Source organism: Artibeus jamaicensis, unplaced genomic scaffold (genome assembly GCF_021234435.1).
Source record: "Artibeus jamaicensis isolate MK-2021 breed Jamaican fruit bat unplaced genomic scaffold, CSHL_Jam_final contig_387, whole genome shotgun sequence".
NCBI classification, from domain to species: Eukaryota; Metazoa; Chordata; class Mammalia; order Chiroptera; family Phyllostomidae; genus Artibeus; species Artibeus jamaicensis.
The window spans coordinates 21,950,612-21,972,101 of NW_026521812.1; the positions used below are offsets into that span (position 1 = coordinate 21,950,612).

The 21,490-nt window shown below is 40.0% G+C and overlaps 2 protein-coding genes across 3 annotated transcripts in view; one reads left to right on the forward strand and one right to left on the reverse strand.

Annotated features, from left to right (window-relative positions):
* The window catches only part of FIG4 (FIG4 phosphoinositide 5-phosphatase), a 100,712-nt gene extending 97,357 nt beyond the window's left edge, over positions 1-3,355 (reverse strand). Inside the window, exon 1 of the mRNA XM_037159019.2 lies at positions 3,061-3,355. Within this exon, the coding sequence (XP_037014914.2) occupies positions 3,061-3,126 (66 nt within the window). The 5' untranslated portion in view covers positions 3,127-3,355. The remainder of the gene's footprint in view (positions 1-3,060) is intronic.
* Positions 3,356-4,128: 773 nt separating this feature from the next.
* Positions 4,129-21,490, forward strand: part of AK9 (adenylate kinase 9) — a 113,970-nt gene continuing 96,608 nt past the window's right edge. For both annotated transcript variants that reach the window (XM_037159042.2, XM_037159043.2), the window contains exons 1-8: positions 4,129-4,214; positions 4,964-5,127; positions 8,369-8,496; positions 9,712-9,775; positions 14,271-14,323; positions 14,422-14,518; positions 17,493-17,605; positions 21,299-21,487. In XM_037159042.2, coding sequence (XP_037014937.2) covers positions 8,377-8,496; positions 9,712-9,775; positions 14,271-14,323; positions 14,422-14,518; positions 17,493-17,605; positions 21,299-21,487 — 636 coding nt within the window. In that variant the 5' untranslated portion in view covers positions 4,129-4,214; positions 4,964-5,127; positions 8,369-8,376. The remainder of the gene's footprint in view (positions 4,215-4,963; positions 5,128-8,368; positions 8,497-9,711; positions 9,776-14,270; positions 14,324-14,421; positions 14,519-17,492; positions 17,606-21,298; positions 21,488-21,490) is intronic.

The window sequence follows — 21,490 nt, forward strand, 5'->3', positions numbered from 1 at the left end:
AAGAAAATCTGCCTTCTTGAAAAAGAAATTTTAGGTTGTCTGACAGCATCAATTAATGTTCACCTTCACTTGAACTTTCAAAATAAAGATACTATTTTCAAAAATCACATGAAGTTACTTCTCGCAATCTCACAGTATTTCAGACCTGACTCCTCACTATGGCGGCCATCACCGCACGGTCAGTAATGCAGCCCAGAGAGGGAAATGGGCCTCTGACAGTCAAAAGGAGGGACTCCAACCCACTCTTTACAGAGTCAGAGCTTTACCGACCGGGAAGCTTCCAATCCCCTCTAGAAACAAGTGTGAAACTGGCAGCTCCAACCACACCCTCCAATCAGCTAGGCTTCTGGCTCTTACTTTATATTGTTTACCTCCTGCTCTGACCCCTGAGCTAACCACATCCTATATTGTTCTACTCCATTTCCTAATTACACTAATCAAAGCTAATACCAAGGCTAATTAAGTAAGCTGCCTTTTTCACGATGTGATTCTTACTTATTTTATTCTATTTTGTATGATGGGGTAGGGAGGAAGGAGAAGCTCCCTTAAATCCTTTTGGAACAAGGCTGGAATTAAATAAACACATACCTGCCTATTGGCAAACATATACACAAACAATTTTGAGCTAGCAAAAGTAAAGATTATCCTAATAACCTCGCCCCAACAAAATACATATGCAGACACAGAAATCCGCCACAGTTCTGTTCAGCTACCAATTTTAAAGTCAACCATTACATTTCTTTGTTATAAAATGATCATCACTTATTGCAATGGTAAGACCCCTAGGGCCTCATAATATTAAGCAAGAATTACAAATTGGAAATCATCTGAAGTAATCTGCCATCTCGCCCATGATAACTTCGGGTTGCTGGATCTCCTGTGGGCAACACCCACTAGAATAATACAACCTGCTACAGTTTGCTTTTTTTAATTCCTAGGATCTACTTAGTTGCCAGTAATTTTATGCCTCTTTAAAATTATTGACACCCCTTAAACTTTGAGCTTACTACTCAAAAATAATCTTTCTGCTTATATCTGTGCTTAAGTCAAAAAATAAAAATAAAAAGGAAGAATTGCCAACTGTACTGATGAGGAAACTGAGGTTCAAAGGTTAAATGCAGCAAACATTAGGGTGGTTGCCCTAACCCAACTATACCCTGAAACAAAGGGGTGTTTCCACAGACCAGTCATTCCTGCCATGTCCTTCCTGGACACCACAGTCTGTCCACACAGGGGCAGATTCCCAATCACAGCTGAGTCAATCAGATTCTTTCTCCTAGCACCACGCTATGTCCTTGACAGCACTCTGAGAGGTTCCTCAAACCCTGCCGTCCCCTTTCTGCCGTCCCCCAGGTTGGGGAGTTAGGCTCCTGTAATGATTCTTCTATGCAATGGGTCCTTGTGATAAACTCGCCTTTGATCTCTAAGTCGGCCAGAGTTAGTTTCCATTACTAAGATGACTGAGAGGCATCGCAGCTGTGAGTTCTACAAGTCACTGTACCAGATCAATGCTGTGAGGACCAGCAAAATTTTGACAAGAGAAGAAGGTGTGGGGCATTACCAGGTGAGAGAAGAGCAGAAGAACACAAAGATATGGGGAACTGAAAGAAATGCAATTTTACTGCAGAACAAGGCACAGAAAAGCACATTGTTAATCCTCAATAAATGTTTGCTGAACTGATATTAAATTAGATGTAAGACCAGACAGAAAAGTTCAGGACCAATCATGTATGATTTTGAATGACAAACTAAGGAATTCAGCATTTACTCTCCTCAGAATGGGGGCTACTGAAGGTTTCTGAACGGAAGAGCCCTGTAACACGAATTTGCGTTACAAAGAACACTAACATCTCAGGCAGTCCCTGTGAAAGTTCATTTTATTAATGGGCTGAAATTTCTGTGTTTTCAGAATAGTATTTATGTTTCTAAATAATCTACCATATGTTTCTATTTACCAGCACACTGTATATAAAGCAGAAAGTTTCACTTCAATGTCAAAATGATACTTCTGTATGACTCTACTCAAAGAACTGAAATATTTGCAAACGCACTATATCAGATAATTTCATCTTCTGGCCTAGATCTAATCAAATGAAGTTGTCAGCAAAATTTATTTGGGATCGACAGAGTTTCTACACTAATGATGACCTGAGGCAGACACGCTATTACAACCATGTTAAAACAGAGAATCTGTCAAGTCCCTTCTTGTACTCTATCTAACGAAGGCAGCCCAAGTGCCACTTACTGGGCACTACAAGACATTCCATGGCATAAGACATCTTGTTATATACGATCTTGTTATCTTGGAGTGTAATTTTAAAAACAGACCCTAAACCCCAGTTCAGAAAAGCTATACTTTATTTTCAACCACACAAATGACAAAGTATGTACACTGTACTTCTGCAAACTCCATTCCCTAATTTGTAGGGAGCTACTAACCTAAACATAAGAACTAACCTGCTTATCAGGCTATTAACTGTTTACATAGACATTTAAAGTAACAAAACAAACACACCAAAAATGTATTGGGAAAAAGTCAAGTGAAAAGCAAATTAATTTTACCCAAGCAAATCGGCTGTCTTTAAACAGAAAAAGTTTTTCTTTTCCTTTCAAATAAAGAAAACCCCAAATGTCAGCAATAACAGTCCTGGTAATTAACATCAGTCATAGTGACAGTATGCTATGGAATAGGAAAACAGGAAAGTTATGGATTCAGGACAAAATATTTTCTCACATTCATGACTAGTGAGCCATAGAACTCTAACAAACTTTCCGAAAGTTGAAAAGAATCCAGTAACTCCTAAAGAACCTCAAGCACAGTTTCTGCGATACTACAGGGACCTGTTTGCAGTGTGCTCCTATCGTGGCTTTTAAGTGTAAATTCATGCAAGCAAAAACACAAGCATCCTGGGTGCGATAATTGGGGGAAGACCCCTCAGGCACAGTCCCCAAGGCTGGGACGAGGGTACTGGCGGGTAGGGGTTTGCTGCCTGCACCCTGCAGACCCATACCTGCTCGCCCGCCCTCCTCTTGCCCGCGCCCGCCGCGCTCGGTACTCACAGCTCTGGTCTCATACAGAACCAGCTTCTGAACCGAGCTGATGATGGGAGCGGCGGCTGCAGGCATGGCCTGAGCAAATGGGAGCCTCCTGGGCAGGGTACCAGGCCGTGGCCCAAGTGGCGGCAGCCTCCGGACCGCCCCAGGAGACTCAGAGAGAAGACACTGCAAACCCTAGACTCGGGTCCAGCCAAGAAAACACTGCTGGGCACTAAAGATAAAGATAAATATATGGATGTCCGGCTACATCCCAGGTGTTTCCGGATCCCGACGCCCAGCCTCCAGGCAAGCCCCGCCCCAGAAGCAGCGGGGCGGGGTTGGAGGACGCACCACAGAGACATCGGGTAGAGGTTCCCAGAATCTGCGTGACGCAAGGAGAGGGCGCCAAGGGCGCCATCTTTGATGTGGGCAGCGGAAAAGTGGGCGGAGAAGGTCGCCCGGTTAGTTGAGTCTCTCTTTTATCTGGTCTTTGCTTTTGGAACAAAGGAAGGTTTGGGTCTGGATAGCTTCTGTTGAAGCCCTTCTGCGAGTTGTATAGAGATCCATTCCCAAGTCGGTGTTTTTTCCCTACTGCCTTTATTTTTCTGGAAGCCTACTTCGTGGTAGTGCTCCTCTGAGTGTCGGAGTGTGTTCCCCTCATGTCTTTTTGTTGTCTATTTCAGTCGTCCGAAGAGTGTGTGGCTCAAAGGGTTTTTTTTTTTTTTTTTTACTCAAAGTTGGACATTTGGACTCTCCCACCTGTTTGTGCTGAGGCTAACCATTTGTAAATTCTACAAACGGACTGTCGAGGGTAGTGCACCGTGTAGTGCAGCTCTGTCCTGAATCAGGCAGTTATGCGTTTAAAAGTTAAGATTTCTTCCACTTGATATGTGTGCCATAAATGGCAATGCACGTGCCCTCTCTGATTGCCTTCCATATTTGTGAAAAGCAGTGTATTATAATTGTGTGCAAAATCAGATACAAAAAAGTGAACATCCAAAATAAAATAAATCACAGTCCCACCGCCCGCCGCGCCGCGCCGCGCCGCCCCGCCCCTCCCCGGCTGCGTAACGTTCCCGCGCGTCGCCAGGGGTTCCCCAGGCAACCGCTCAACACAGCCGAGAAGTTCCCGGAGGCGGCTGTAGCAGAAGGGGGCTCGCTGGGTTGGCTGCGGCCAGGTAAATTAGGGGTGGTAGTGCACTGACCCAAGGCATTGTGGTACGGATTGAATGGAATCTCACCTACTGCGGGTGCCCCAGACCGGACCAGTTCCTTTTCTTGCAAAACTAAAATTCGCGTTTTCCAAAAATTCCGCTTTTTAGAACCACTTCCCCTCCAATGACTGTTTTCATTCCACAAATATTTACTGAGCACCTACTGTGAGAGCATACGTCGTACCTAAGTGCAGCTAACCTAGCCAAGGCAGAGAGAGTGCTAGGTTTTCCAGGAGTCGGGCCCCGTGTAAACCTCAGGACCCACTGGTAAAGGGGTTTCCAACAGCTAAAAATGTAAGAAAACTTAAATTTTTGAGTTGAATTATATTGTTATATAAACAGATGATATGGTAATACAGATTACATTATATAACAATGTGGTATTAGAGATAATATTGTAAATCCAAAATGGAGAAATTTTAAAACTTTAAAAATATTTAACAACTTTCAATTATTTTTCACAGTTTGATTCTCTTTTTATTAAAAACTAGAAAGGTGATCCTGTCAGTTCTGGCCTTTTGCACTGACTTGGGTCTTTTAACTGGGAAAAATATTTCTGTTCCATTTTATAAGAGAAATGAGTTAAATATTTGCATAAATATTTGTTTTTATTTAGGATAACAACTCTTAATATAGCTGTTGAATTTTGGTTTCCCAATATTTGTTTTCAATTATTACGCTAAATTAAGCACTTCATTTAAATTTTGTCTTAGTTTGGTTCAACCAGAAACAGATCCTCAGATGAAAATTTGAGTATGAATAGTTTATACAGGGAGTAACGCCGACAACAACAGCAGGGATGTGAAAGAAGCTAATAAAAGGAATATTGTCAAGCAAATCTCTCTGTGGGCTGAATTCACTGAGGAGTTCACTTGAGGTATGTATGTCTCACTTATTTCCTCTTTGTTTCCCCCTTTTTTTTATTGTTCAATTACAGTTGTCCCCATTTTCTTTCCATTACTCTCCTCTGCCCACCTCCCACATTCAGTCCTGTGCCACCCACCCCCACCCCATTGTCTCTGTCCATGGGTCTTTTATACATGCTACTTGATGACCCTTCCCCTTCTTTTCCACCTTATTCCCATCCCCCTCCCTTCTGGTCAATATCAGTTTTTTCTTTATTTCCATGTCTCTGGTTCTATTTTGCTCCTTCCTTTATTTTGTTGGTTAGGTTACACTTATAGGTGTGATCATTTGGTATTTGTCTCCTACCGCCTGGCTTACTTCACTTATTCCCTCTTAAAGGGCAAAGGAGCTTGGGAATTTGTTCATCATCCCCCACCAGTTATTCCCCTGGAATTTCCAGTCTGTCCTGTGCTCCAGCAGAGTAGGGTTTGGCATCCAGAAAGAGCCCTTAGAGAAAGAGTCGCACATGCCAGCCAGCATTTGGAAGTTGGGTTGGCCATGTGAGGAAAAAGCATATGTCGAGTAGATAAGAACAAGACACTAATAACATCTGCTCTGTTCCAACATTCGTGCCACTCATATCCACTCCTCCCCCGTGTTCAGTATATGCTATCTGTCAGTGATTCTTTAACGTGGTATCTGGCCCCAGTTTCTAAAAGAAGTGGACTCACAAAAAGATGATTAGCAGGACAAGCTACAGAATCCACTACTGCAATTAATCCTGAGTCCATAACTGGTAATTCATCACTTCCCTCCTTTAACACCCATTCTAAATTTTCCTTTCCCTTGGCCAGCATTTCTGCTAGTCTAAGTTGTTTTACTAGTAGGGAAACCATCTTTCATCCCTGAACTATGTAAACAAACCCCTGGTTACTGTGTCATTATCAAGTTCTGGTTGCTACAGGTATCCATTCACTGGCTAAGAAAGCACCCAGAGGAGTTTCAGAGAATCCCCTGAGTTCAAGACACACATCCCCCTGCCCTACTCATGGAGCAGCAACTCTCTCTCCACCAGTGTGTGTAATGATTCCTTAACATGTATGTGGAGCCAAACATGACCAGGTGGCAGCAGCAATTTTAGGTTTAGTGAAACCTAACTAAGTGGATCTCCTGAAAGAAGCATCCCTCTCCTCAGTCAAAACCAGGACTTCCAGTCCAGCAGAACCTCAGGTTATGAAGAAGGTGCAAATTCCTCATGTCAATCACAGCAATAGTGGGAGGGGCCACTCTTACCCAATGCTTGGTTCAAAGCACATTCCTCATCTTGAAGTAGTGTCTCAGTCCCACACAATCTCAAACTGGTACTTTAAGAGGCCATTTTAATAATCTCAGATCAGCAGCTTCTAGGTGAGGTGGTATGTTGTAGGACCAGTGGATTCTCCTTATCATAACTCCATTACTATGAAGAGGTTCCTTTGATCCAAAACAATATTACATGGGATCCCATGATGATAAATGAGACAACTCCACCCCTTAGAAAGTGGTGCTGCCCAAGGCACTGCAGGTACAGAAGGCAGAACCGTACTAGGAACACTTATCACCTGCTGCCCTCTCCAAGGTGAAGGGGTCCTGTGTAATCAGTTTGTCACTGAATAGATGATGTATCATATTGAGGGCTCAGCTTCAGTCTTTGCTGCAGACAGGGAGGACATCCTGCAGGAGTAGTAGCTAGACCAGCCTGGTGAGAGGGAGCCTGGTCGTTGAGCCCAAGCACAGCCGCCTTCCCTGCCCATCCCTCCCACCGTGCTTACTCCAGTTTTGAGCACTGAGGCGACCAAGGACAAAGACTAGTTGGCATTTACTGGATAATTGTCTCATCCACCTGGTTGATGAGTGCCTCTTCTGAGATGGATGCTCTGTGGGACACAAAGCTCACATATTTTGTGTTTATTTATATCAGTTTTCTGTGCAGCGTAACAAATTACCACAAATTTAGCATTTTTAAGCAACACATGTTTATTATCTCACAGTTTCCATGTCCAGAAGACCCAGCATAGCTTAACTAGGTCTTCTGCTCAGGGTCTCACAAGGCTGCATTCATGGTGTTGGCCGAGCCCCATTTTTACCTGGAGGCCCAACTATGGAAGGATTCACTTCCAAGCTGATTCACATTGTTGGCAAAATTTATCTCTAGGACTGAGGTCCCAGTTTTATTGCTGGTTGGTGGCCAGTGGCCTTTGGAGGCCACCTGTTCTTGCAGTGTGGTCCTTGTATAACATAGCAACTTATTTCTTCAGAGCCAATCAGGTATCTCTCTCCAGTCTAGTAAGATGGAATCTCATTTATGTAACATAATGTTATGGGAGTGACATTTCTATTACTTTTGCTGTATTTAGAAGCAAGTCACAGACTGCAGTCAAAGGAAGAGAATTCCACAAAGGTGTGACTCATTAGAGGTCACCTCAGAGTGTGTTCTTACATCCCTCTCATGAGTCCATTTTTATGCTTCTTCCCCCAAACTCTTTTATCTTCCAGTCTTGCTCCTTTCAGGCCCTTTTCCAAGTGTATTAGGACCCACTCCGGGTGTCCTAGCCAGGACATTAAAGCCTGAATCCTGAGAGAGAGCCCACATATCAGTAAACTCTTATCCAGTCAACATTCCCCCAGTAAAGCACTCCCAGGATGCTCTCCTGGTTCCTGTTGGTACATCATGTCCAGGCCCCTCAGCTCTTTTGGTGCCTGATACCTTTTGTTCCTGTACCAGTGCCTCCCCGGTTAGGCTGAGCTGACATTAGATCCCAGCTACTGCTTTAGAAGCTATGAGGGAAGGTGAAGGCTGATCTTGTGGAAGGCAAGCATTGTCTTCTGAGGCATCTGCCCTAAGCCAGTCAGGAGGCTGCTGTGTTCCAGACTGGAGGGACCACTTCTCCAAACAGATATGTATACATGCACATACACATACACATACACATTGTGTATGTGTATGTGCATGTATACATATGTGTTTTTCCCTTTAGTCTTTCAGAAGCATTTTGGTTTAGCTATCTTTTTTACAGAATGTAACTGGATTTTGCTTTTTATCTCAAACTGAGAGCCCATTATGATTTTAACACATGAGTTTAACTTGCAGTTATTAGGAAAAGCCATGTGGTTAGTGGTGTGAAAAGGCTTCTGGGCTAAGCAGACTGACAGGACGTTCTAGTTCTCCCTGGCCTGCCCACCCGTTCTGACTAAATTAAACACTTTAACAATCTTACTCTTTCTCATTGTAGTATTTTATATGATGACTTCTCAAGAGAAGATAGAAGAGTATCCTTTTGTGGATATATTTAGTGAAGATGAAGCTGACGAAGACTTTATGTTGTCTAAACCTGTTTGCTTTCTTGTATTTGGGAAACCAGTAAGCTAACTCTTCTAACTTATTAGTATAATTTTTAAAATCATAACCTTATGTGGTCATAGAATGAAAGCCACAGTGTGGTAATTGTTGTGTTTTTTGACTTTCATTGTATGACTTACAACCTGATATGATATTGGTTGTAAATTTATGACTTTCTTCTTGTGCATTATAATTCCAAGGGAACCTAGATTGTATTTATCTTTGGTTTTATGTTATAAAACCAAAGCACTGTACCATGACAGTTAGTAGCATGTGATCCAAGGTTATATCTGACTCAACTTGCATATAAAACTCTGTGGAATTTGTTGTGAGGTTCTCTGGGTATATGAAGTGGGACAATAAAAGACAGAGAGGAGGTTCTCCCATTAATATATGAAGCTTAAGGGGCAAGGTGCCTCACCTTTGCCCACAGTTAGTGAACCTATGCAGTGTTTTTCTACAAAACAGGAAGAAACCAAAGATTGTGGTGATGGGATAGCTTCCCTTTCTAGGCAGCTCTAGTAAGGACCGCTAGACAAGAGCTGTTTTCAGCCATGGCACTGGCGGGTAGTTACGGTATTAAAGGGCCTGGGCTGGTTCATTAAAGAGCCTCTCCAGGACAGCGGAGTCCAAGGGTTGGGTCCTGTTTTTGACTTAATTTCATATGATCTTGGGACAGATACCAGTAGCATTTATTATGTTTCTAAAAACAAATTAATTAGAGTTTTTAAAGTCAACAGTGGAGGTAATCAGATGCAACTATTACTTCATTAAAGTGATCTTTTATCTTTAAAATATGATACTTTTCAAAGATGTCCATTAAGAACTTCTTTTGCACCTGGAAGTTACTAAATAAAAGTCTCAAAACATTCATGATTACAGACTTTAAGGAGAAAATAAAATGGTGCATCTCAATAGAATCACAATGATTTATATTCAAAATTACAAAATTTGACATTCAGAAGTATTTAATACCTGGAATACCGCTTCGGTAGAGCTTCCTGGTTTTAGGGAAATTTTCTTAATTCAAAAAGATTTATTTAAATCACTTCCTAAATGCAACAATTTGTAGAGAAAAATGAAGCTATAAATCTCTTTGGTCTACTCTTAATTTATTTTGCAAAATAATTTACTTGATAATACAATAACAATCAATAGAGTCTTTTAAAATGAGAATATCTGTTCCACTGGCAAATAGCAATTTTATTGGGTTTTAAATAGTACCTTTCTTTTAAGGGCATTGGGAAGTCAACATTGGCCCGTCACATAGCACAAGAATGGAAATGTATTCACATAGAAGGTAAATTTTACTTTTTTTATCCAATATTTTGGTGTAACAATTTTCAAATATGCATAAAAAGTAGAGAATTATACAATGGCTCAGTTGGTTGGAGCACTATCCCATACACCAAAAGGTTGTGGGTTCGATTTCCAGTCAGGGCATGTACCCAGGTGGTGGGCTGGATCCCCAGTTGGGGTACGTATGGGAGGCAACTGATTAGTGTTTCTCACATTGATGTCTGTCTGTATGTCTGTCTGTCTCTCTCTGTCCCTCTCAAATCAATAAACATATCTTCAGGTACAGATTTTTAAAAAAGAACTACACAATGAATGCTCATATAAATCATCTACTCATCGTCTATCATCTGTGATTAACATTTTGGTATATTTGCTTTATCATACATCACTATCAACCCAGCGAATTATCCTGATGATAGCATCAAACATGTTTTGCCCTTCAGTTAGTCCTAGTTTTGTTCATGGAATTTAGAGGAGTTTATGAAAGGATTTCAGTTTCACTCTATTGCTTCCAAATCTCTAATTTCATAATTTAGAACTTTTGAGGTGTGTCTCTGGGTTGTCTCCCTATGAAAAATGAAAGGAGAAGGAACTCTTACAGTTGCTCTTGGGAGTATTTTCCAGGACTTAACTATCTTCAGTAATAAATTTACTTTTTATTATTTATAAATTGAATTGCATTCTTTGCAATGTATAAGACAGGGATTGATATATTTATATATAAATATCCTCTCAATTAATAAGACTACTTATGCCCTTATAGAAAAAAAGTTCACAAAAGTAGAAACAAATAAAGGCAAATATAAGAAAAAAGAGTTTAACATCATTGTTATTCAAAGAAATGCTAATTAAAATAACACTGATTGATATTTGCCTATCAAGGTGGAGGTAATTTTTTTCTTCTCAGAAAGCTTTTTAATTTTTTTATTATATTTTATTGATTATTCTATTACAGTTGTTCCAATTTTTCCCCCTTTGCTCCCCTCCACCCAGCACCCCCGACTTCCTCAGACAGTTCCCACACCATTGTTCAAGGGTGTAAGCTCTTTGGTACTCTGTTTCCTACACTGTACTTTACATCCCCTTGCTGTACTGTAACTACCTATTTGTACTTACTCCCCTCACCTCTTCACCCATTCCTTAATAACCCTTCCCATCTGGCAGTCATCAAAACACTCTCTGTATCCATGATTCTTGTTTGCTTAGTTTGTTTTCTAGAGTCAATTATTGATAGATTTGTATTTTCTGCCATTTTATTGTTCTCAGTTTTCATGTTCTTTTTCTTAAATAAGTCACTTTAACATTTCATATAATAATGGTTTGGTGATGATTAACTCCTCTAGCTTTTTCTTGTCTGGGAAGCTCTTTATCTGCCCTTCGATTCTAAATGATAGCTTTACTGGGTAGAACAATCTTGGTTGTAGGTCCCTGGTTTTCATGTCTTTGAATATTTCTTGCCAGTCCCTTCCAGCCTGCAAATTTTCTTTTGACAAATCAGCTGACAGTCTTATGGGAACTCCTTGGTAGGTAACTGCTTTTCTCTTACTCCTTTTAAGAGTCTCTCTTTATCTTTAACCATTGGCACTTTAATTATAATGTGTCTTGGAGTGGGCCTTGTTGCATCCATCTTGTTTGAGACTCTGTACTTCCTGGATTGCATGTCTATTTTCATGAAATTAAGAAAGTTTTATTTCATTATTTTTTCTAATATATTTCCAATTTCTCCTTTCTCTTCTCCTTGTGGCACCCCTATGATGCAAATGTTGGACATCTTGAAGTTGTCCCAGAGACTATCCTCATTTTTTGGTTTCTTTGTTCTTCTTCCTATTCTGACTGCTTGTTATTTGCTTCCTTATGTTACAAATCAGAGATTTGATTCTCGGCTTCATCCACTCTACTATTGTTTCCCTGTAAATTGTTCTTTGTTTCAATTAGTGTATTCTTTGTTTCTGACTGGATCTTTTTTTTAAAAAAATTTTTAATCTATTTTCAGAGAGGGGACGGAAGGGAGAGAGAGAGGGAGAGAATCATCAATGTATGGTTTCCTCTTGCGTGCCCTGTACTGTGGGAACCTGACCCGCAACCCAGGCATGTGCCCTAGACTGGGAATCAAGCGGCGACCCTTTGGTTCACAGGCCAGTACTCCATCCACTGAGCCACACCATCTAGGGCTGACTAGATCTTTTTTATGCTGCTGAGGTCCTCACTAATTTTCTTGAGCATGCTATAACCAGTGTTTCGAACTCTGCGTGTGATAGGTTGTCTATCTCCATTTTGTTTGGCTCTTTTTCTGGAGTTTTGATCTGTGTTTTCATTTGGGCCATCTTTCTTTGTCTCCTCATGTTGGTAGCCTCCCTGTGTTTGTTTCTATGTACTGCGTAGAGTTGCTATGACTCCCTGCCTTGGTGGCATGGCCTAATATAGTAGGTGTCCTGTAGGGTCCAGTGGCACAGCCTCCCCTATCACCCAAGCTGGGCATTTGAGGTGAACTCTTTATGAGGGCTGAGTACACCCTCCTCTTGTAGCTGAGCCTTGATTGCTTATGGCAGATCAATGGGAGGGGTTTACCCAGGCCAGTCAGCTGCAAGGATTGGCTGTGACCATGGACCACCAACATCCACCATCTGTGGAGGATCAGCTGTGCAGGGAGAGGGTTGTGGTGCTCCAGTGTCCTCTGTAGCTGTCTGCTGGGTGCGCAGCCTCTGGGGTTTCCTAGGTGGTGCAGGCCAAGGTCAGCCTCCAACTGTGTTTTGCCCAGGGCCACCCTGCATGAGCTATAAAGCAATTTGAGATGGCTGCCACCTCTGTTGGGCTGGGCATTGCAGGTGAAGCCAAGCTGTGAATTTAGGATGGCTGCTGCTAATACTGGGCCTGGCACCACTTAACAAGAGGTCGGGTGTTGTGAAGCATGATCCAAGACTACCCGTACATATGGTAAAGTCACTGTTAACAGCTTGGGTGGGCCCATAAATTGAGTGTGACAGAGTGTCAGGGGATCTCCAGGGCAGGGCAAATAGTAAGAGCCAGGTTGATGGAGTCTCAGATATGGCACCCACCTGCCGGCTCTGTGGCTCTGTAACATGAAGGTTCAGAAAAGGGCCAGTGGCCTCTGCCTGCCTTTTTCTTTGGGAAAAAAGCTATTCCCCAGGTCTTTCCTTGATGCCAGACACTTTAGTTCCTCCTTATATGCCTTGGTGCCTTTCAAGCTGCTACCCTGGTGCTGGAGCTCAGAGGGAGTAAGTCTGAGTAAATTCATGTGTGACTTCTTTAAGAGGAAATGCTTGGGACTCCAGAAGTTTTTTCCACTGACTCAATCCCTGCTGGGTTTTGCAGCCAGAAGTTATGGGGACTTACCTTTCTGAAACTGAAACCCTGGGCTGGGGGGACTGGTGTGGGGCTGGGACATGTCACTACTGAGATATTCCTCCCAAAATTTTACCCGCCTCACATGGATGTGGGACCATCCTATTCCACATCTCTGCTCCTCTTACCAGCGTGGATGGATGTGGTTTCTTTAATTCTGTAGTTGTCAGACTTCCACTCAACTCAATTTCTGTTGGTTCTGAATGATGGTTGTTCTATAGTTTAGTTGTAACTTTGATGAGGTTGTGCGAGGTAGCAGGCTGTGTTTACCTACAGCTCCATCTTGACTGGAAGTCCAGCAGTAAATTGTTTAGGTTTCTACAGTCATTGTTTGCAATAATGTTATGAAATGAGCAATCCATGGGCTGTTAGTGAAATTGCAAGTGGATACTTTTGGTGGGGACAATTCAAGAACTCAAGCACACAAAAAACTTTAAAATTTCCTCTTTCTTTGATCAAAAAATTATTTGTAGGAAGTATTAAAGAATACCAAGTGTCTGTAGACTATTAGCCGCTAGGGACATCATATAGCCCCTGGGTCCTTTCCTAGGTCATGCCCCTATCATTTCTACCCCAGGAAGTCTTCCACAAGTGATGGCATATTTCCTCTTATAAAGGAAACACATTGTTCAAATTTCAGCTTTAAGACCCTTTTTCTAATCAGTTTTTATCTATTTTATCATTTCTTGATGCATAATTTCTTTTTATACAACCAGTGTGCAATATTAATAGGATCTAGCCTTCACTGTATGGTTATAAACATCTGGACCAATAGCATAGTCCAGACACTTTTGGGCATGCTTCACAATTTCCAAATCACTGTCATATACACAGTGTCATTTCATCCTAATAGTCTCTTGCATATTATACAGGGCATGGAGAGCTCAAGACACAGAAGTGTTTAGGCAGGTAGCTTCCCCAGGATGGCAGAGGCATGCTGTCTGTGGAAGACGTTCTGCCACTCAGCATCTTGGTTAGGCTTAAATGACGTAATGTGTATGAACCTTCTTTGTAAACTCTAAAGTGATATACAAATGTTAATCTTTGTTACCAGTTACAAAGCACAGGAATGTGTTTCTTAGTTTGACAATTCTAATACCAGTTTGTGCTAATATTTTGAATTCATATTTCAGCTTTAACAATTTTGGAAGAACATATTGCCACTGAATCTGAAACAGGAGTTATGGTAAACAAATCTAAATTTCAAAATTGTGATTCTTTAAAAAAAGCTCTGTATCACAGGTGTTATTGTACAGTAATGCAAAATATCTGTGCTTTTCTTAGTTGCAGTCAATGCTGGTCAGTGGTCACAGTATTCCAGAAGAACTTGTCATAAAGCTAATATTGGAGAAGCTCAAGTCCCCAGAAGTCTCCCACCTTGGTATGTGTATTTTTGTACATCAGTGGCTATCAGAGCAGCCTGAAAAACTCGTGCTTCATCTGAGGCACATATAATTTCTGGAGTTGCTGTTTCTTTTGCCCCTAGTACAGGTCCCAGAGCCTGCATTCAATTGAGTAGCTCAAATAGTTTTATTTGCTTGTTTACTTGTTTTTTTCATATTCTACATTTATAAAAACATATTAAGTTTATATGATCCAGTCTTCTTTTAATATTTTCAGCAAAAGCATCAAAAATCTGTTGCAGTCCTCACAGTGCTGACAGCTTCTGCTGACTGCTCTCCCCTTCACCCTGAGTTTGATTAGTACAGTAAGTCCTGTCAATGGTGTAGGTTTCTCTGTATTAATCCACACTTAACAGGCAGGAATGGAAACTAAAATAGCCCCAGCTTACCCTATGGTCCAGATATTGGCAGGCTCCAGCCTGTTCGTCCAGTCTACCCTCTGATTCTAGACCTGAGAAGTCTCTCCGCCCTCAAACAGGTGCTGAACAGAGGCTTTGGAATTGTCCAGTCAGGAGGGGTGAGCTTGGCAAGGGTTGAATTCAGACTAGGGCTAAACAAACTGTCTCTTTAACCAAAGTACCATTATAGTGTGTCAGACCTGGATGTTAATGCCAACCATCACATCAGAGTCTTGAAAACAAGTTCAAAAAAGGTTTGTTAAGCAAGTGAGGGCTAGATCAACAACAGGAGCCACACCAAACTAGGGGAGTGCTGAGAAAGCGAAAAAGGAAGAGCACAAAGAGGAGGCAAGCAGAGAAAGGTCTGGCCTAGTTCCTGAGACAGGATCAATGCGTGCAGTGGCTGTATTTTTGCAGGGATGCCTTGGGCTCATTTAAAGAGCCTCAAATAGGAGGGTGACTGACTACCTTAGGATACCACTGTGATTTCCCGAGTGTTTCAAAGACAACAGCAAGAGCAAACAGGAAATTCAAGTTGGAAACTAAAGATTGCAGCCAAACAGTACAGAATCATGATACAACTCAGACATCCAAACCCAACATAACAGGCCCCCCCCTTCTGCCTTTTGAAGTTAAACTACTTAGTATTGCTTTAGTGTCTACCATGTTCCAGCAGAGAGTAAAGTATTTGAGAAAGCTTAGGAGAAATTGACACATTTAAGGAGGTTTTGGATTATCCTGGGAGTTGTTCATCTAATTCTTTTAAGTAAAAGATTGTGATCAGCATGTTCTTAAGTGAGGATTTTGAGGTTGGTTTATTATACACATTTATTCATCTACCAACAGATGCATGCTTAGTAGTTTTTTTATTATACTATGCTAGGCATAATATCAGATAGCAGTTTAAGCTTTTTGGTCTCAAGGCTCCTTTACACTTATAAGAATTATTGAGGCCCCAAAAGAGCTTTTGCTTACATGGGTTATATCTATCAGTAGTTATCATATTAGAAAATAAACTAAGAAATGTATACAGTATTTATTTAAAAATAATAAAACTTATATGTTAACATAATTAACATATTTTATAGAATAATCATATTCTTCAAGGCAAAAAATTAGTGACAAGAGTAGTATTGTTTTATATTTCTTGCAAATCTCTTTAATATGTGGCTTAAGAGAAGTCCTAGCTGTCTTGTCACATCCACTCCTGCTTAATGTGTTGCAATATATTGTTAAAGTACCTAAAGAAAATCTAGCTTCACACAGATGGGTAATTGGAAAAGGGAGGGCCTTTAGAATAACTGGATATTCTTGATCCGACACCAAAATTTGACAGGGGAAAGTCTATTAAAGGTTAGTTGCACTGTGGAATCTGAAACCATATCAGTGAACTTTTCAAACTGTATTCCATTAAAATCCATTGATCTATCTTGTACTTGGAACGGGTCTCTTACCCAGGCATGATTTTGTGGCACCAGGCATTGATTGTTTGGAAAATATTGTTCACTGAGTTATGCAGACCTTCTAAATGTTGACACATGTCATACAATATCAAAAAAAATCACATTTGTTAATATCACTACCAATCTCATCAGGACAAGTTTTAAGAATTGGGAAGTGGTTAAGCTTAGGGCAGTAGATACAAGTTTTTCAAAGTACTAATTTTCACTTAAAGTTTATAATTGACAACAAATGCTGTCAGTTGTTGTCCTTGAAGTGAGAGGCTCACTTCATTCACTTTTTATGAAGTGTCTGCTAAATATCTAAAGCTATAGAACCATAATTTGTTTTCACTTGTTCTTCAAAGAAAAATGGTTCTATTAAAAGAGCAGAAATATCTGTTGGAGGCTTTCATTTAGCACTGAAGGAGTTGAGATTTTGTTCTATTAATAAGAAAAAGGTTTTCAAGCAATACACTGACATAATTAAAGAAATGCGTTAAGGAACTTAATGTGGCGGTGATAAACTAGGTGGATTTCAGTGGGTTGACTGAGATTCCCGGGTAAGGGTGCAAGCCAGTGAATGTGCTAAGCCAAACCACTGATACTTTCTGAGACTGTATGAGGGGTACCAGGGTATTTTATCACTCCCTATAACTTACACAAACACTATACATAATTCTGTTATATTATGAAATGTATAACTTATATAAACATTAAACATAATTCTGTTATATTGTGAAATGTATAATTAATTTAAGAAGGAAAAATAATATGTCATGCAACCCCTATAAAACACCTTTACCATTCATCATATGAGTTAAAAGAGTTATTAACATGGACTTTATTTCCTTAGGCACCTCCTATGCCTAAAGCAAATTGATTTGGAATTTTAAAAGACGTCTCCACCTTGCATAATGATTTTATTTATTATCAGAAAAATGTTACTTATAGTAATAGTTCCTTAACTATTGATTTAAAATTTTTTGATATGCAATTTTAAGTTCTGCATTAGTGTTCATCAATTACCAGATGATATTTTATAAAGTAATAATAATAAATCCATGCTTTCACATATGAATAACATAAAACTTTAAACATATTTTACTCTATAGGTTATATTATCACTGAAATACCATCACTTTCACAGGATGCCATGACTACTTTGCAGCAAATTGACTTAATTAAAAATTTAGATTTGAAACCTGATGTTATAATCAATATTAAGGTAAGAATAGTTTTTTTAGTGTGGTTAGCCATTCTTTTTTATGGTAGTGAAATGAAAGGATTATTTACAAGAACTTTAAATATTTAGGGAACTACTAATTTATGCATCCATCATTGGGACTGAGACTTTCTTACACCTCTGTGCTTTTGCGCCCACAGCTCCATCCACAGCAGACACCTCCTCGCCTCTTCCCCAGGTATAATCCTAGCCGTCCTCTGGAAGTCAGTTCGGGCATCATCTCTTCAGAACTTTCTTCAGGGCCACCTCCTGTACACTGACACACTCATTAACTAGCGCATTCTCTCTCTCGTCCCCGCTCCCAGAGCACATTACTTACTACAGGAAAGGGAACTACTTCTCTGATGACCATTGATATCACTCTCTTCGCTCTGTCATATTATCTCATTATATTCACATTGAACTTTTCCCTTCCGAACTGTGCCTCACTTAAAGGCAGGAGACATGTCTTACTTGCATAAACATCAACTAGCACAGTGTTTGGCACCTAGCTGGCACCTAATAAGTTTGCCAGTTTAAATAAAATGAAAGAAGGAACAAGTGGTTTGGAAATACGAATGTTAAAGAGCACTATTAGATTAAGAATCAAGGTGGAATCCTTTTCCCAATTCTTCCCTTTTTCAGCTGATAGAATTTGGTAAGTCACTTTTAGGAGCCTCAATTTTCTCTTTACACGGATGATAAAAACTGCCTCATGGGGTTGTGAAAAGAATTCAGTGAGGCGAGGACTACTTGTTTATATAAAAATGAATGATAAGCTTTTATATTCATATCCTGCTTCCCTAAAAGGCTAGTCAGCATAATAAATTAGCTGGGTCTCAACCCAGGTGTGGGGACCCAGCTGTAACAGACAGGTGGCATTCAGTGCTGATCATGTTGCCTGGGCCACAGATCATGGTCAGAGTCCTATCAAAATTCTTGTGATATTGACACCATCACATCTGTGAACATTTGAAGTCTAAGCAATGGATACAAATTGTGTAGGAACTTTAAGACTTGGTGGAACAAGAGCACACAGGCTGCAGGGCCCCAAAGGCTTGCTAGATCTGGGGCATCAATTTGGTTGTAAGTTTGATGAGCCAAAGTAGAAGGGGAAATGTGATAAGTTATATAAAATTCGTATTACCCATAAAGAAGATAAGCTATTCCTCAGGAAACACAAAACATTAAAAATGAGAGAAACATTTTACATAGGTCTCAGTGTAAGAGATTGTTAATGAAGAGAATGAAATCCTGAACCCCATTTACATTATGTGTGATAGTGGGTGTCGATGGCAGTTTCTGCAGTGTAGCCAGAGGGTCATCAAGGGTCTAATGTGAGACTGAACTTGATACAACATACACTTCTCTGATGGTTTAGCCATGTTTGGGGATAAAATCTGGAATTGCTAGGGCAAACTTTTTTAGCCTAGGGTCCATGAATCCTTCAGTATCCATGAACCTACTAAAATTATGTGCAAAATTTTGTGTGTTATGTGCACCATTCTGAAACCAAAACCTATAGCTTTCATTATATTCTGAAGAGGGGTTGGACTACAAACACATGGTTAAGGGCCAGTGGTCAACTGCAGCAGTGGTACTTATAGTCCAGCTTAAGAACCAATCACATTAGCAGCACTCAAAAAGCTTGAGAAATGCAAATTCTTGCCGTATATCTGAAACTAATATAAAATAATATTGAATGTCAACTATAGTTGAAGAATTTTTTAAAAGAAACAAATGCAAATTCTCTGACCCCACCTTAGAACTATGAGTCAGAACGTCTGGGGGTGGCACCCAGCTATCTGTGTTGAAAAGTCCTTTAGGTGACCCTGATGACCACTGAAGTTTGAGGACCACTGCTCTGAGTCCTTGAGACTCACCCTCTTGTTAATCACTTTCTACAACTGAAACAGGAGACAACTCCAGGCGATAGTCTTAGTCAAGGACCCACAATGTGGATACTGTGTGTTGCTGAATAAGAGCACACACATTTCAAAAATTATCTGAATGGGCTGGGATCTTTTTTTTTATAAGAAATTTGGAAGCTTAAATAAAAGTCTTGCCTCAATAAATAGCCCTCTCATCTCCACATAGAGGTAGCCTGAAGAAATCAGAAAATGAGCAAGGAAGGTTCCAAAGTTTCTTATTTCTTTGTTTCTCAAAGTTATTGTACCTGGACTGTGTTGGCATCAGAATTACTGAGGATGCTGGTTATAATGCCTAAGCCTCACTCCAGACTTAATAAATCATAAGGGGGAACAGAAGCTTTTATTTATAATTCTCTGTGTACAGTTATACCCTAGGGTTTGAGAACCACAACCATAGAATATCATCCAGAGTTTTTTGCCCTGAAAATTACGAAGAGCAGAATTTATAGCCCCAAACCCTAGTTGTCATCATCAATGTGCCACAGGGCGTGGGTGATGGATCCGAAGGCCTGGCTCCAAGTCGGAGTCTCCTCTCATGACAATGTAATCAGAGACTAGAGTCCTCAGCTGCCAGCACAGCTCTTCTCTGATCAGCAGAACGGCTTAATCGTGATGTTGGATCACTTCTCCTATATGATTAGTTTGAGAATTGGGTCAGAGATTACACATGTGAAAGGACTTTGAAAGAAGAAAATTCCTCACAGACTATGGTTTTGGCTTTGGTTTTTATTTATTTATTTTTTACTATCCAGATTCAGTTTTCTCATTTACAAAATTAAAAGCGTAGACTAGAGTAGGTGACTGCTCAGGTCTCATTCATGATTGACATTTTATAAAATACTTTACCTATAAAACTGTAAATATTGTAAATACACAGTATTTTTTGTTGAAAATATGTGGATATTCCCCCATTTTCCTCCATTCTCATCCTTTTATTTTTTTAAATTACAGTTGACATTCAATATTATTTTATATTAGTTTCAGGTGTACAGCATAATGGTTAGACATATATTTTATGAAGTGATCTCTCCAGTAAGTATAGTACCTACCTGGCACCATAAATAGTTATTACAATATTACTGACTATTTTCTCTACACCATACTTTACATCCCTGTGACTATTTTATAACTGCCAATTTGTGCTTCTTAATTCCTTTGCCTTTTTTACCCAGCCCCTCTTGAATCCTGACAGCCATCAGTTTGTTCTCTGTATTTATGAATCTGTTTCTGTTTTTGCTTTTTTGTTGTGTTCTTTAGATTCCACACATAAGTGAAATAGTACAGTATTTGTCTTACTCTGTGACTTATTTCACTTAGTATAATAACCTCTAGGTTCATCCATGTTGTCACAAATGGTAAGTTTTCACTCTTTATCATTGTCAAGTAATATTCTATTTCGTGTCTGTACCACTTCTTATCCTTCTGAAACTAATCTGACAGAATCCTCCTGTGTACCTTTGCAGGCTAAACTGATTTTCTAATGTACTTCTCTCTTTTTGCCATTCTTCTCTCTTCTTTCATGTTAAAATGTCTGATATTTTCTCATACATATTAATTTTGGATAAAGAAAAGTGTTGCCATAGCCATAAAAGTTGTGTCTTGTGACTCTCTTGGCATGTAATGCAACCTGATTCAAAATAACACTTAAAAAATATTACATTTGCTCAGGGTTTTAAGGGATTTTTTGGTTTATGTATTGTGTAATATATAAATAGGAAGTAAAAGCATATTTAACATGTTTTAAATGATTACTAATGTTCCTTAGTGCTCTGACTATGATTTATGTCGAAGAGTTTCTGGGCAAAGGCAGCACAGTAGCACAGGGTACGTATACACACGAGATCAGTGGGATCTAGAATTCATTGAGAATCAAAGGAAAAAAAAGAAAGAAGCCCAAAAAGAAGGAAAAAGTGAAGACGAAGGGGAAGAGGAAGAAGAGCAAGAAGAAGAAGAGGTA